This window comes from Mesoplodon bidens, assembly GCF_964165515.1.
Source record: "Mesoplodon bidens genome assembly, chromosome: 2".
NCBI classification, from domain to species: Eukaryota; Metazoa; Chordata; class Mammalia; order Artiodactyla; family Ziphiidae; genus Mesoplodon; species Mesoplodon bidens.
Genome location: NC_138177.1, coordinates 24,320,132 through 24,337,481, shown reverse-complemented (window position 1 = coordinate 24,337,481; position 17,350 = coordinate 24,320,132). Strand labels below are relative to the sequence as shown.

The 17,350-nt window shown below is 36.4% G+C and overlaps 1 protein-coding gene across 4 annotated transcripts in view; it reads right to left on the bottom strand.

The window, feature by feature from the left end:
• Positions 1–17,350, bottom strand: part of AHCTF1 (AT-hook containing transcription factor 1) — an 85,764-nt gene that overhangs the window by 43,109 nt on the left and 25,305 nt on the right. For all 4 annotated transcript variants that reach the window (XM_081226455.1, XM_081226457.1, XM_081226456.1 and 1 more), the window contains 12 exons: positions 15,982–16,098; positions 14,550–14,634; positions 13,039–13,189; positions 11,139–11,271; positions 10,842–11,023; positions 10,342–10,403; positions 9,364–9,492; positions 6,883–6,973; positions 5,483–5,572; positions 2,562–2,702; positions 1,791–1,895; positions 488–581 (listed from right to left, as the gene is read on the bottom strand). In XM_081226455.1, the coding sequence (XP_081082581.1) occupies positions 488–581; positions 1,791–1,895; positions 2,562–2,702; positions 5,483–5,572; positions 6,883–6,973; positions 9,364–9,492; positions 10,342–10,403; positions 10,842–11,023; positions 11,139–11,271; positions 13,039–13,189; positions 14,550–14,634; positions 15,982–16,098 (1,380 nt within the window). The remainder of the gene's footprint in view (positions 1–487; positions 582–1,790; positions 1,896–2,561; positions 2,703–5,482; positions 5,573–6,882; positions 6,974–9,363; positions 9,493–10,341; positions 10,404–10,841; positions 11,024–11,138; positions 11,272–13,038; positions 13,190–14,549; positions 14,635–15,981; positions 16,099–17,350) is intronic.

The window sequence follows — 17,350 nt, the reverse complement described above, 5'->3', positions numbered from 1 at the left end:
TCATATGTATTTAAAGGGAAGGGGAGAGTATGTATTTAAAGAAAAGAGAGATAAAGGAAATAAAGAAAAAAGTGGTTGAAGTGCTGAAATGCAAATAGTAATGGAAAAATAATGTAAAATAACTAACATGATATATATTTTATGCTTTAATAAACAGTTGCTTCTAGTCTTTTTCTGTGTAAGAATTCTCAGGAAAAATACATGCTTAAAATATAGAATCTCCTCCAATAAATCAATCATGTGGTAAATAGTTTTATTTAGGAAATAATAAATAGTTATTCTCAAGTTCTAAAATAAAGGTGTAACCATTAGGTCAAGGCAAACATTACAACTAAAATAGTAATGCTGGTGACAAATTCATATACTTTACTGAGAATTCCACCCATTTAATCATTTTATAACATGATGAATTCTATTCTGAGAAAGCTTTAACTTCTTACACAAGTAACTTCTAAAATAGTTTTTGAAGGTTCTGGATGTACTATACCTTGATGAACGCTCACACCTCTGTCGACGACTGGTGTAGTAGTTCTGAATTACAGGGTAGTTGTAGCATAACCTTGACAACTGCACAGCATCATCTAGATGTTTTTTAAGAGAAGAAAAGCTAGTAATATTTCCAAAATATCCCCCAAATACTTAAGGTTACATCCACTAATATTTTACTATAATTTTGTAATGTTGTTCAATTTGCAGCCTTCTTAAAGTAATAAAAGAACACTGCACACCTTTATTAATAGATGCACAAATGAGAAAACTGAGTCTCTCATAAAAGTCTTATAACAAAAGGATGCTGGCTTAAAACCATGGAAAAGCTATTCTAGAAAATGATTTTACTCCCTTAGGCACAAATGATAATTTAAAAGCAAGCAAGTTCACTATCTGTTCAAGTAAAACTCTAAGAGAATTATGAAAGAATAAGATCAGGGCTTCCCTGGTGGCGCAGTGGTTAAGAATCCGCCTGCCGATGCAGGGGACCCGGGTTCGAGTCCTGGTCTGGGAAGATCCCACATGCCACAGAGCAACTGGGCCCGTGAGCCACAGCTACTGAGCCTGTGCGTCTGGAGCCTGTGCTCGGCAACAAGAGAGGCCGCGACAGTGAGAGGCCCGCGCACCGCGGTGAAGAGTGGCCCCCACTTGCCGCAACTAGAGAAAGCCCTCGTACAGAAACAAAGACCCAACACAGCCATACATACATACATACATACATACATACATACATAAACAAACAAACAAACAAATAAACAAATAGAAGAATAAGATCAACAGTAAGTATGCACAGTGGCAGAAGCACTTCTAGGTCCGTGTATCCTGGAAATGCGAGAAGTTGGAGACTTTGGTTCTAAACAAATATAGTAAGTCAAATTCTCTAATTCTTGGTATTAGATGAGTTATTAGATAAAGAGGGTATTTAACTTATGGCTAATAATATTGGTTAATAACCATATTAAAAGAACCTTTAAGAGAAAAAGATGAACAAATTAGATTATAAAATTCATAGGTCTATGGATCTAAATTATAGCCGGTGATATCATTGAACCAATCTTCAGAAGCCATGTTTCAGCAAGTATTCTTTCCTTTTAACCCAATAAACATGTATGGAACACGTGTATCAGGCATGGGGTGAAGCACTGAAGGTACAAAGTAGGGAAGAATGTAAGAAAAGAAGAATACAAGAAAACATAAGTGAGGTGGTATAAGAAAGGAATCCTATAACAACAGAACAACAAAATTATAAAGATTTAAGAATGTTCCAATGTTTATATTTATAGATAAGGTAAATATTTTACCTAAGCCCTCTGGTAAAAGCCCAGAATGAGAGAACCAAAGAACCACTTGTGCATATTGACAGATGAGCTGGGTAACCATACACTTATTGCTTAAATTCATACGACCTGCAAAGAGTAAAAATCTGTTGTTAGCTTTCAACTTATCAACCACAAATGAAAAATCAAAGCACTCAATAGTTTTCAAAAAAAGTAAGTAATTACTTGGTGATTTTAAGCAATATGTATGTATTTTTAAACAAACTTAGCTTGAACAAATAATCTCCAAAATGCTAAACTAACTCATTGACTAAAATAGACACTTTAGGTAAGTATGCTTCTATATTAGCTATACTTCCATTTATCTAATTTCAGTAGTCAGAAATTTACATTAAAACAAACTAGTACAGTATCATTCTACAGGTTGTTCAAACCAGGCCTTTAGATGAAACTAGCTATTTTGTTTAAATGGCAAAACAGAGGAGAAAAATTACAATGACCAACTCTGTGAATAAAAACTTACATATAATTTAAAAATCTGAAATTCTACCATTAGTACACTATCTTAACAATCCTTAATCCCCAAATTTCCCAACCTTATTTAATCATCGGCTTATGGCACATCTAATAACATTCTGCAGCTTTTCATTAAAAAAAAAAAAAAAAATTCCAGCATTTGAGAAATGATGGCCTGTTTGCCCAGTAATCCATCTAATACATAGGAAATGTATTCTTTCTCAAAGTCAAGAAGTAAAAGTCAATGAAACACTCATTTATATAAGACAAAAAGCACACCTCTCTCGGTGATCTCTTGGGCCTCAGCTGTAAAACAGCTTAAGACTATATTAAGGTTGCTAAAAAGTAAATGGCACTGCTGGAGAGACTGTATAGTTTGTGGATCGATGAAACGACACGAACCATCAAATAATGGCGCACCTTTCAAGGATAAAATGTAAGATTAGTTTTGACACAGTACATCTGAATTAACTAAAGTCACAAATGCAAAACATATCAAATTCCTATTAACCAGAGAATTATTCTATATGAGATCTACAAAGACAAGCTTCAAATGACAGATACCCTCAAGGAATCTAGAAGGGCAGATACAAATACAAATTTTTATTTTTTAAAAATGTAGAATGAGACTTCCCTGGTGGTGCAGTGGTTAAGAATCCGCCTGCCAATGCAGGGGACAAGGGTTCGAGCCCTGGTCCGGGAAGATCCCACATGCCGCAGAGCAACTAAGCCCGTGTGCCACAACTGAGCCTGCGCTGTAAAGCCCGCAAGCCACAACTACTGAAGCCCGCAAGCCACAACTACTGAAGCCCGCGCGCCTAGAGCCCATGCTCCGCAAGAGAAGCCACCGCAACGAGAAGCCCGCGCACCACAACGAAGAGAAGCCCCCACTCGCTGCAACTAGAGAAAGCCCGCGTGCAGTGACGAAGACCCAATGCAGCCAAAAATAATAATAATAATAAATAATAATAAAATAAAAGTGTAGAATGAGGTAAGCAATAGATGAGCTCAGAGGAAAGTGACATAGATTCAACTTCAGCTTCACTAGAAATCAGTTATATTAAGTGCTTCTCCTTCAAATAAATCTCTTATATCAGATCTTTGTTTTATTTATTGCATTACGCGGGCCTCTCACTGTTGTGGCCTCTCCCGTTGCGGAGCACAGGCTCCGGACGCGCAGGCTCAGCGGCCATGGCTCGCGGGCCCAGCCGCTCCGCGGCATGTGGGATCTTCCCGAACCGGGGCACGAACCCGTGTCCCGTGCATCGGCAGGCGGACTTCTCAACCACTGCACCTCCAGGGAAGCCCTATATCAGATCTTTTATGTACTATGTTGTTTTGTGATTATTATTTGATAGGAACTCTTTCTTTCACCGCCAGTCTTCAAAAGTGAGACAATGGGGCTTCCCTGGTGGCGCAGTGGTCGAGAGTCTGCCTGCTGATGCAGGGGACACGGGTTCGTGCCCCGGTTCGGGAAGATCCCACATGCCGCGGAGCGGCTGGGCCCGTGAGCCATGGCCGCTGAGCCTGCGCGTCCGGAGCCTGTGCTCCGCAACGGGAGAGGCCACAACAGTGAGAAGCCCGCGTACCGCAAAAAAAAAAAAAAAAATAGTGAGACAATGAAATTAAGACTCAGATAGAGACCTATTACAATATAATTGCATGCTTCCTACAATGCATGCACTGTAGACTCGGTTGTCCTCTCATTTCAAACTCAAGGTTGAGTTTACAAATGCACTTTTGGGAGAAGCTATTTTAGCAGCTATTGGTTACACTGTTTTAGATAAGATTTAATTACATTAATAATTATGTGTGACTTGACCAGAAAACAAATACTTTAATTCTGAATACTTCCTCAAATCATTTGCTTTACTTCCAGTACATTTAAAAAACTATTATGCTTTGTATTTTAATTATTCTTAGTTAAAAAAAAAAATTAACCAGTAATAAAGCTCAAAGCAGTAATAATAATGGTTGAGCTACCAAGTTCAACCCTGAAATACCACATTATGCTCAAAGCATAATAAAAGCATACAATTTATGAATTGAGTTGAATTTTTTTTTTTGGCCATGCCACATGGCTTGGGGGATCTTAGTTCCCTGACCAGGGATCAACCTCAGGCCCCCACAGTGAAAGCACTGAGTCCTAACCACTGGACCACCAGGGAATTCCCAAGTTGAATTTTTTTTACATAACTTACATAATCAGCCCTGAAAACATTTTCCTCTCAAAAAAAATTTTTTTTCACCCCGATTCTGAATTATCAGGTGTTCCACACTTCAAATGTACAATGATTACTGAAATATTTAAAATTACTTATTTCATGTTTACAATTTCATTTAAGTACACCCTAAAAATACTATACAGAACCCCATGTACTCCTATCAAATTCTGTTGTTTTAAAAATCCTCTACTAAGAATAACTTTTTAAATAAGTCCAATTTGTTCATTCATCATGACATAATAATACTAATAACAAATACATATATACTTCTAAATAAACTTAAATTTTACTTTCATGAACAGGGCAATCATATATTACCTTTAACATTATTTTTGCACTAGTTGGGCATAATGGGTTTTTAATATTCACAGAATACAAGAAAACTCAAAGTGTACAATTCACTAATAAACAAGACTAGATAATGACTAATGACATCTGTTAGTAGAAGACAGGTGATTGAGTTTTTGCCCTGCTATTTAGCTTCATAAATATTTTAAATGGAAAATGAATAAAGCTCAGAAGTTAACTGGCATATTCTCTTTACTCCATCATTAGCATATTTTATAAATTAAGTGCCTAAGATCAAAAGATAATTAAGCTATAATTCTGAAACTTGCTATTGTAGACATATCTAACATGCTGCCAATTTAAATGATCTGCTGAATTTAAGGAGAGTCCATCTCAAATTATCCATGATGACTGCAAAGGATTACATGAATAAGTAATATGAAATTGACATTTTTCAACGTGAGGTTTTTTTTGTTTTATTAAAGCTAATACATGCTCATTTAAAAAATAAAAAAATAAACAAAAAAAATAAACGATCTGTTGAAAAACCTTGTCACGCTAATGTAAAAAGAAATAGTTTCCTTCTGGGACTTCTTTAAAGAGTTTGCAACTTCAAAATGGTTAAAAATTATTATTGTTATATATTCAAAACATAAACCAAGATTAGTTTTTTAATATAATACTTACATAGTCTGTCAAATTCCTCTTTTGTGAGAACCACTTTATTCCATGTCCATTCAAGAACAAAGTGCAAATTAGCAGCAGAATTTGGTTGTTCTTTTTTGTAAATATGAAAGGGAAAAATAGAGAGTGATTATTAATTACAAAAAAAAAAAAAATTAGAAACTTTTCAGTGGAGAAACCTGACAGAAACCACCCTAACCAAGTGAGCGACCTTAACATCAACATTAATGGAGACAAACTGGTAACATGTACCTTCAGGGTATAACTTCAGGGAGCACATCAATTTATGTAACACTGCTGTAAAACTGTAAAATGTGAATCTAATCATGAGGAAAGATCAACAAACACAAACTGATAGGCAGGCTACAAAATAATACTGCCCATATTGTTTAAAAATGTAAATTGCTTCAAAGACAATGGCTTAAGAATTATACAAGATTAAGAGAGAGATAAAAAGACCTGAAAACTAAACACAAAATACATTCTGGATTGGATTCTGAATTCCCCCTCCCTAAAAATGTTACAAAGGACATTAGGGCTATTAGTGAGATTCCAATAAGGTCTACAGATTAGACAACAGCATGCATCAGTATTAGCTTTCTTGATTTTTATAACTAAAAAGTGTTTTTTAAGTGAATATCCTCGTTCTTAGAAGGAATATATTGAAGTATTTCAGTAAAGAAGCATGATGCCTTCAACTTATTCTCAAATGGTCAGAACAAAAACAATGTGTGTGTGTGTGAAGTGTGTGTTTATAAAGAGAGCAATACACACAACTTGAATGAATCCCCAGAAAATTTTTCTGAGTGCAAAAGAGCCAATCCTAAAAGGTTACATACTGTAGGATTCCATTTATGAACATTTTTGAAATGACAGAATTATAGAAATAGACAATAAATGAATGGGTGCCAGGCATTAAGAATGGGGTGGTGGCCGGGGGTAGTAGGTATGGCTATGAAAGGGCAACAAGAGAGGTCCTGGGTGTGATATAATATTAGAGACTTGCCAGATCTTATCATTCATGGGGGTAAGGGTACACTGTACATGTCTTACAACTGCACGTGAACCTACAATTATCTCAAAATAAAGTTTAACTTAACCCCCCGCAAAACAGTGAATTGATAGTTTTAAAAATACGAAAGTTGGGCTTCCCTGGTGGCACAGTGGTTGAGAGTCCGCCTGCCGATGCAGGGGACACGGGTTCGTGCCCCTATCCCGGAAGATCCCACATGCCGCGCAGCGGCTGGGCCCGCGAACCATGGCCGCGGAGCCTGTGTGTCCGGAGCCTGTGCTCCGCAACGGGAGAGGCCACAGCAGTGAGAGGCCCGCGTACAGCAAAAAAAAAAAAAAAAAAAAAAAAATACGAAAGTAGTTTTAAATCATAATCATAATCATAATCTTACCTTCTGTTATCCACCTTCTGATACATCCAGTCAAAAGTCCCAGAGAACTTGTCTGGATTGCTGCTGACAATATAGCTTCTAACTGTTCTTCCTAAACCATGTGTTAAAAAAAAAAAGAAAAGAAAAAGAAAAGAAAGGATATGTGATCAGAGACAGAGGCAGCAAGTTCTATTTCAGAACACAAATTTTAAAAGGATTAAAAATCATTATGATTCACTAGGATGGCTATACACAAGGTAACAAGCATTGGTGATGGTGCAGAAAATCCTCATACACTGCTGGTGGGAATGTAAAATGGGACAGCCACTTTGGTCTGGTAGTTCCTCAAAATCTTAAACACAGAGTTAACAAATGACCCAGCAATTCCACACCTAGGTACACACGCAGGAGATATAAAAACACATGTCCACACAAAAAGTGTATATGAAGCAGCATTATTCATAACAGCCAAAAATGAGAATAACCAAAATGCCCTTCAACTGAAGAATGGATAAATAAAATGTAGTATATCGCACAGTGGAATATTACACAGCCAGAAAATGGGATAAAGTACTGATACATGCTCCAACATGGAGGAACCTTGAAAAACACTGTGCCAAGTCAAAGCAGTCAGTCACAAAAGGCCACATACTATTTGATTCCATTTGTATGAAATGTCTAGTACAAGTAAATCTATAGACAGAGAGTAGATTAGTAGTTACCAAAGGCTAGGAGAGAGAAGGGAGGAAAAGGAATTGACTGCTAATGGGTATGGGGTTGGGGGAAGGTGATAAAAATGCTCTAAAATTTAATGTTGGGATAGTTGTACAACTCCATAAATATACTAAAAACCACTGAACTGAATGGTATATGAATTATATCTCAACAACACTGTTTTTTAAAAAAGCATTATACATCTCGTTTAAGAATCTATGAATTTCATTCACTACAACAGCAGCAAAGACTTTTTTAAAAAGGAATCATATGAATAGATAAGTTAAACAGGAAGAGGGAGCTACAATATGATAAAGATTCTCCAAAACTAAAAACAGCATGATTCTAAATGGAGATTCATCAGAACAATTTACATTAAAATCAGGGACAAAACAAGGATGTCTGCTAGTACAATTATTTTTCTATGGTTTGTAGAGGTTCTACCAAATGCCATGAGAAAATAAAGTGATAAACAAAAATGGGGGTGGCGCGGAAAGCCTATTTTTTTTTTTTTTGCGGAAAGCCTGTATTTGCTGATGGTTGCATACCTTGAAAATCTAAGAGATTCTAATTTAGTTAAGTAGATACCAAACGAATATACAAAACTCAACTCCATCTAGAAATGAATATAGGGAAAATGGCCTACTCATAAAAATACTACAAAACACTTAGGGATAAAAATAGAAAGAAACCCACTAGAAAATAATCATAAACTCTTACTGATAGATGTAAAACAAACCCTAAATAATTGGAAAGATATACCATTTATACTTAGATGATTATAAAAATGCCAATTCTCCCCCAAATTAACATGTGGATATAATAAAATTCCCAGAAGAATTCCAACAGGAGCACTGGATAAAAGCATCTTATAATTAATAAAAAAGAACTACCTATGAACTTCCAAAAATTATAGATTAAAAAGAGACTGCATTACCAAATATCAAAGCAGTATATTAAAATGGTATAGAAATAGGTAACTAGATTTATGAAATAAGATAAAAACCTGGAAATAGAACCCAGTAGATATGAACATATAATATCAGATAAAGGTGGTATTTCAGAAGCATGATAAAAGGATATTATGGGTCCTGTTTCACAAATGATATAGCACAGCTGGACTAATCATCTGGCAAAAAGAAAAATGTACCTTTACCTTATATGACACACAAAAATGAATTATAGCCTTGCAGGAACTTGGAATCTTCACTAAGAGGCTTTCACAAGACACTTGTTTCTATAGAGCAGTGGTTCTCAAACCATCACAAATCACCTCAAGGGCTTATTAAAATACGGACTGCTGGGCTCTACTCTTGGAGTTTCTGATTCAGTAGCTCTAGGGCAGGAACCAAGAACTTGCATTTCTAACTTGCATTTCTAAGTTGCCAGGGAAGCTGATATTGGGAACCCTAATTTGTGGCTATAGACTGTGAGAGTCACCTAAGTCAAGATGGTTTCCACTCATGTGGTCTCATTCTCTTGCACCTATGCTGTTCTCTCTGGGGGCTAGAAAATGGCCCCTCGACTGTTATAATGACTTTCTACTTATGACATGCCTGATGCAGCCATGATGTGTTTCCTAGCCTATAGACCTGGTGGCAAGTTAGGCCTATTGGGTCCTGCAGGTATGAATTTCAAGCCAAACCCAAGAACCACAACTACTGACTTGCAGAATTGGCATTATACTACTTAATCTACTTTTTTAGAAATTATCTAATAGATTTTTGTTATAATAGAAAGCTGATAACATGTGATCCAAAAGAAACAACAGAGTTAAAAATCTCTCACCTGACTTAAACTGGAAGGTTGAATATCAATAAGTCTTGGTGAGAGAAGGCCAGCCGTAAGACATCGATTGTAACTATCAGGAATGACTTCATTGAGAGATGGTCCTGATTTCTTTAAAAAAGTCAAAGTCTATAATAGATTGATTAATATCAGTCACTATTCAATTCAAATAATCAAATTTAAGAATAACTAATAAACTCATCACCCTACTTTACACTTAACATTTTGAATAAAACTAAAGGGCACTGAATGAAAATTGTGGAAGACTACATTTCTGTACTTCTTGCAGGGAAAAGTGCTTATAGGTTCTTGAGGTAACCAATGCTTGCTAGTTACAAATAATACTACTGATAAGGGTATTTTAAGTTGTTTACATGTAAGGTAACCCTGTTACCTTCTATAAAGCTGACAGACTTGGTAACAGATCTTAACAAACTTAATACACAAAAGAAAAATCTTGCAGTTTATTCCTCTTGGTCTAATGTGAAAGAGATCTGATATGAAGTATAAGTATGGCATTCATCCACATCTAGCTGATTATCATTTAAAGGGTCTGCCACTTTGTGTTTTCCTGGAAAAGTATTTTCAACATACAGTCATAACCCACTCTGGGCCAGTCACTGTGCCACGGTGCTAGGTACCTTCTTTGCATTGCTTCATTTACCCATAAGCTTTCTGAGAAGGGAGAGAATTAAGAGGATGGATAAAAAGGGATGCAGTAAAGCACTGATTTACTTTTGCCTGGGGTTCAGGAGCTAACATCCATATAAAGCTGCTAAAAACATCCCAATACCTTAGAACCTAGAAGGTTGCCATCAGTAACTGATGTTACTAGCTGCTAACCTCATAAACCTAGCAGAAGCTACCTTTTAAGACAATACAATAGTTTATATAAATAACACTAAGTGAAGTTTAAATCCATGATCTGACTTCAGTTCAAGAAGAAACACTCTGTCCAAATTGTCATTTGATACCTACCTCCTTCTGAAAACCACTACAAGTTATATGAACAACTCCTGAGTTTAACAAACAAGTGGCATCTAAAAAAAAAAAAAAAAAAAAAGATTAAACAAAATCCACTTACATATTACATTTGGGATGGTATTAATACAATAAAATTTATCCTAATAACAGATTCTTAGACAAGGTATGGAATTACTACATACAATAAATTTTTAAGTAATTTGTCCACATATTTCTATCCTAGCAAGATACCAAACCTTATCACAAGTGCACTAATATGAAAGTTAATATCTTTTCTAGCAAATTCAAAATAGTGATAATTTCTCTATAAAACATATAAACACTAAACTTCTTGTGTGCATGTATCAAAGTTAACTTCCTAACTTATCCATATATTAACTAATAACAATGAGAAATGAACAATACACTATACACACACATACACACAGCACAAATACAAACACATACTCTTGCATGTTATTTTTCTCAAAAGGTAATGTTAAAGAAATACATACCAAAGTTGTAAGTACTTGGGTTAAAAAACTGCTCAGGAGGTGGATAAGAAGGAGGAACTCCTCGACTTAAACTTCTCTCATGTACTAATATATCCAAGATGTAATGTGAAGAAGTCCTACTTACAACAGAATCCAGTGACCACAATGCAAAATAAGAGCAATTATGTAGATATTCTCCTGATCTAAAAGAAAATTTTACACAATTATTAAGTCAATGAACTGCTACACATAAAAATTCCTATATATGTATATATAAATACATACATATATACATAGAGAGAGAGAGAAAAATCATACCTTAACGAATCTGGCATTTGTGCGTGATACCAACGATTTATGTCGAAAAGCCCCAAATATATAGAAGGCTTTCCCTGTCCATATATATTCACCTGCCAGGTAAAGACTGAAACACTGGTGTCAGGAGACAGAGCTAAAAGAAAAGAAGATAACTTTTAAAAATAGAATAAATAATCTCAAAATAAATCCCCCAAATAAAGAGCAAGACTTTCTCATAAATTAAGAGGCTTAATTCATATTTGATTTGATTTGTCAAGACACATTTCTATCATTTATTCTATAAGAAGAGATTCATTCACTAGTATGTTGACTGTTTTTCTATTTCAAGAAGACCTTATTAAAAAGTACTCATTGGGGGCCGGGCTTCCCTGGCAGCGCAGTGGTTGAGAGTCTGCCTGCTGATGCAGGGGACACGGGTTCGTGCCCCAGTCCGGGAAGATCCCACATGCCACGAAGCGGCTGGGGCCGTGAGCCATGGCCGCTGAGCCTGCACATCCGGAGCCTGTGCTCCGCAACGGGAGAGGCCACAACAGTGAGAGGCCCGCATACCGCAAAAAAAAAAAAAAGAGTACTCATTGGCAACTTTGAGGTATTGTAGGTAGAAAAGTAGAAAACGATTTGAATGAAAATTCTCCCATCAATATGTCACTGCTACCAGAGAATATCAATACTTAAAATGGATGCCTTTAGGCTTTAGGGCTTAATTCTTTAGAAGAATTCTAGTTGAGAAGGATTGATCCAGCTATATGGTAACGGGTAGGGTGGGGGGACATAGGTACCTGGATGGTGGCTGGCCTAGAAGGATAGGAACAAAGTTAAGAGATCAATAGAAGGAAAAAGGAAAGTAAAAATCTGAGGCACAACTAACAGGCAATATAAAAAAGAAGATGTGGGGCTTCCCTGGTGGCGCAGTGGTTGAGAGTCCACCTGCCGATGCAGGGGACATGGGTTTGTGCCCCTGTCCGGGAGGATCCCACATGCCACGGAGCGGCTGGGCCCGTGAGCCATGGCTGCTAAGCCTGCGCGCCCGGAGCCTGTGCTCCGCAACGGGAGAGGCCACAAGAGTGAGAGGCCCACGTACCGCAAAAAAAAAAAAAAAAAGAAGTGAGTGGGGAATAAGAGACAGGGTTTGATAAGTTCTGTTTTGACATGTTTAGTTGGATGTGAAGAATGGATCACAAATATAGATGTGGGGACTAGGGCAGAGGCAATCTCTGGAATGAATGAGCTAACCATGAGAATGAATTCCAATAAGAACGACAAAATCAGGGCCCCACTGAGCATTCCCAGAACTAAACAAACCTATCCCATTATCACATTCAATCCTCACAACCAACCCGTTGCAGAAGGTATAAATGTATTATTCCACTCACAGGTAAGGAAACAAGAGGCTCAGTTACAAATGTTAAATAATTTATGAAAGGTTACAACTAGTGACAGAGCTGGGACTTGAATCCACGTTGGTTGGATTCTAAGATCTATGCAATTTTCACTATGCCAGGATGTTTACCAGGAAGAAGGAATGACACTAAAGGAGACAAAAAATTCAAGGCAACCAAAGCATGTTTGCCGTATACGTCTCAAAAAATACAGAGGTAAACATTATTCAGAGACTATTCATACTAGTTACAACTAGAGACCTTTTTTTGTATGTCTGTCTGTTTTGAGAGCTGGATCAAAATACAAGGGTTCCCCATTTTCTTAATCTATTCAATTCTTGAGTTCTACACATGGCAATCTGGAGAGCAAGACATACCTCATATCTCATACAGACCTGAATAAATTCCACAATTAGTATTCCAATGAACTACAGAAAACAATACCTGTCATATATCTTAAATCAAGATAAATCTTAAATCAAGTATTCACATGATATATAATAAGAGTACTTTTAACCAACCTTCATTCATGCCTTCCTCCCTGTCACCATGAGATCGAAATTTCTCTACAGTTTGGCATCCCAACAGTTTGGTATTACCAGTCTGGCCCCTCAAAGGAAACATGCCACCTGTGAGGTCCAGTGTATATCTTTCTTCACAGTACTCTAACCCCTGAAATAGAAAATGTACAGCAATCTATATCCTAATAGGATTCTAGGAAAAAGTCATTCTAAAATTAAATGTTCTCCAAAAGAGTTTTCTTACAATACAAAGAAAACAAAAAAGTTAAAAGACTGAAGGTGAAGAACAAATTATTGAAAAGTGTTCTAAAATTTTATATAGCATAAAACACAAATAAAGACTAAATTTAGTCTCTCAAAAATAATTACCAAGAAATCTTCTAAAGCTGTTACTGAACACGGGAACCTTCATGCACTACTGGCTGGGGGGTAAACTGGACCTAAGCATTAAAATTATATATACGTATACTCTAGACCAGCAAACCTACTTCTGTGTTTTCACTGAAGTTCTTGCTCTAAAACAGTAGTTCTTAAATTTTTGTTCGCTGATCCCTGTAACAATCTGACAAAAGCTATGAATTTTTCCCCAGAAAAATGGATACAGTTGTCCCTTGCTGTCCATGGGGGACTGGTTCCAGGACCCTCTTCAGATACCAAAATCTGTGGATGCTCAAGTCCTTCATATAAAATGGAGTAATATTTACATATAACCTATGCACAGCCTCCCATATACTTTAAATCATTTCTAGATTACTTATAATACCTAATACAATGTGAATGCTACGTAAATAGTTGCTGTGGCACGGAAAACTCAAGTTTTGCTTTTTGGAACCCTCTGGAATTTCCCTCCCCACCCCACCCCGCATATTTCTGATCCGAGATTGGGTGAATCCACAGATGTGGAACTGGAGGATTGGGGGGACGGGGGGAGGGACAACACGGACACTGTGATCATAAAGATGCCACACGTAATTCAGGGGCTTCACAAATTCCCTAAAACCCAACCACACACCCTCAAACACTAGGTTAAGAAAGCCTGTTCTAGAGAAGTTAATGTGATGGCTAACCAAATATGGCTATTAGCAGCACCCCACTATTTCCTCAAGAATTCAGCCAGAAAAATAGTCATCTAAAACGTTAGATGCATTTACCCTCTTTTACAATTGCAAGCAACAAAACTATAAAGTCACCCCATGGCTTACCGCTTGCTATCTTAGAGCAAGAAAGTGGGGTTATTTTTCCTGGCTACCAATTAGGCCACAAGTTTGTCTTGTCTAATCCCCTCATTTTAGAGGAAAATGATACCCGAAGATTTTAAGATTGCTACCTTGGTAAAATTCCAGTCTCCTGATCCCTAATCTAATACTTTTTACATTATATTACGAATACAGTATTAACTTGAATAGAAGAATAACATTTCAATAATATCTCACGACCTTAAAACAAAGACTTAAAACAGGCAAACAATGAACAAAATGGTACTCTGAACCCATACTACCATTACCATTTACCTCATATAAAATTTGTCCTGATGCCAAACACTTTCTGTCACCAAAGGCCAGCTGAAGCAGATGCAAACTCAAAACATCCCCTTCACTGAAAGAAACAGAAATTAGCTAAGGAGAAATACTGAATATCATATTAATGCATTAAACACCTTTTATTGTCCAAATAAATTTAATCTGCATACAATATTGAGTGCATGTGACAAAACTGAGGTCACTGTAAAGAATTTAGTTTTACTTCGTTGTTTTCACAAAATGTAATCCTTTGAAATAATAACTGATTTAATTCTTTATTGATTCTAATTAACTAAAGCTTATGTTGTTTGCATATTTTAGGTGACATCTTATGTGGCTGAGACTATAACTCTTTACCCAATATTCCTTCTCCCTTTCTTTAATAGGTGTGCTTTACTTAGGCAATATTGGAAGAAAAAATAAATGGGATATAAAAATTGTTCAGATAAACGTCCCTTCTCATTCACCACATGAAGCCTTCACAAGGCACATTACTCAAGCTGCTGCCAGCCCACATTACACTCAGATGGATGGAAATACGGATTTCACTTAATGAGGAATATCCCAATAGCTGTCTCTATATTTTTATTTCTATTTTCCTCCAGGATTGACAAAGTGACAAATCAATTCTTCCTTCACTGACTTACTCACTAAAGCGTTAAGACAAAACCTCAAAGTGAGGACATCTAACACAAAAACCCAAGTTGACCACAATTCATGTACAGACTTGGGAAGAGAAAAGTATTAGGAGCAGTTATCAAATCATGTCATTTATACCACAGACTTAACTGTTTCATTGATCATCAAAGAAAGTACTAAACACCAATGAAAAATAAGAGAAAATCAATACTTGCACTGTCCTAGCATTGCAAATGAACAAGCTTAACCAGTTTGAAATTAAATTGAAAGGAAAGATTTCTCACAAGCTATAGCTGGAATAAAATTAAAGCTTATGAAAGATGGAAAAATTAACTGAATTAACCCTAGGAATATACTGCAAAAGGCAAGTAGAGGCACTAGAGAACACAGTACAGATACATAAAAATGAGAGAGGCATACACAAGGAAGAGAAAAAAGGAATGAGATTATAAAAGAGAAAAAATGTTCTTATGAGAGAACATAGAAGGCCATAAAAACTGCCTAAGGAATAAGAGGTTGCCTACTCATGTGTATTGGCTTACTCTCTGAAATAACACCTAAACAGGTCAAGTAAGCACAATTTCTTCTTACTGATATCTCAGAATTACTCAAACATGCAGAAATAATCATTTACCTTTTAAAGTCATTTCAACTACCACTTTCTAATTCACTGAATTTATGTCGCTTTCACTAAAAAGAGACAACACAGTACAAAGCTTTGCAAAAGAAATTAACTGCTACTCCATTCCTGACAAATATTTAAAACCACATGTATCACACTTACCTATCTTGTGTAGACTGAACAGCCCACAAGTAACAGCAATTACGAGGATCATTCTCAGGTTCTTGGAAAGTGATAGCATATACAGGAACTCTTCCACCTTCCAGCTGTGTGTAGTATCTATAATAGGCACAAAAATCAGTACACTTCATACTTTTAAGTTATAATTTCGTGAAAAGGAAGAAGATGCCTCATGTAAGAACTTGGGTTAGAGCAACTGCTGTTCATACAATCATCTTATCTTCAAAAATACACAGGGTACAAGACATCAAGACAATGAGCATGGTACCCCATCTCCCAGGTAGAACTGGGAAGGGTTAAAATTACTAAAGTACATGCATATACACGTGTGTGAACTAGTCCTTCCAGGCGTGTAAACGTATGCCACGATGTACTGTTCCCCAATAACAGGTACGCTAGAAAGAGATGAAATAGTGCCACAACACTCTATTTCAGCTGCTTGGGTTTAGAGTCAATTTCCCCATTACGACAACAGAATGAGTTAGAATCTGAAGAGTTCTCACAAACCCTTTGGAAAAGCATGATCAGTGAAGGATGACAGTGCTAAAGAAAACACTGTAAAAGTCAGGTTCTCCAGGCACTCCTTTGGGAGCTATGCAAAAACAAGAGCTGATAAAAAGGCATCAAAAAAGAGAGTTGAGATGGACTTCCCATAGGGAGCTACTAGGCAATAGCATTGCCACTTCATCACTGGCACTTTGCAGAAAAATTTGACTTTGAGGAAGTGCAAGGACCGTCAATGTTTACTTAAGGGGCTAGTAACACTCTAATATCATCAAAGAACCCAACAGTAAAAAATGGGTATAGATGAGAATCTTTTTATTTTCTACCTCTCTCTTTTTCCTTCACTTCAAACTTGGCAAATATTATAACCAAACACAGCCAAGTAGGTACCAATTTGTTGGTGAGACGAACTGAGCAGAAAGTTTGGAAGGGTGACTATGTTGTTGACTCATTTGCAAGACAAATTACTCAAGAAAATATTCCAATATTACTTGGAAGAAAAAAGAATAAATAAATATTAAATTGACAACTTAAGAGACAAATAGGTATCTACTTAACTCTTAACAGAGATTAGACCTAAAACCTATAGTGCCTTACCTCCCTCAATAAAGAGTCAATTCCTCAGCAATTTTAACAACATAAAGATTAAAAAGTATCAATATAATTATACTTGGGGGAAGTTTCTGACAGCATAAAAAATTTTAAACACAGTATTCTGTAACTTTTTTAAAAAGCTTTTGTTTTTCTGTGAACTGAGAACTACTACTATTAAACTCCCTTACACATATGGTTATGTAGAAAAGTACTTCTGAAGGAATTCATACTATACAAATACGTAGTTTTTTAT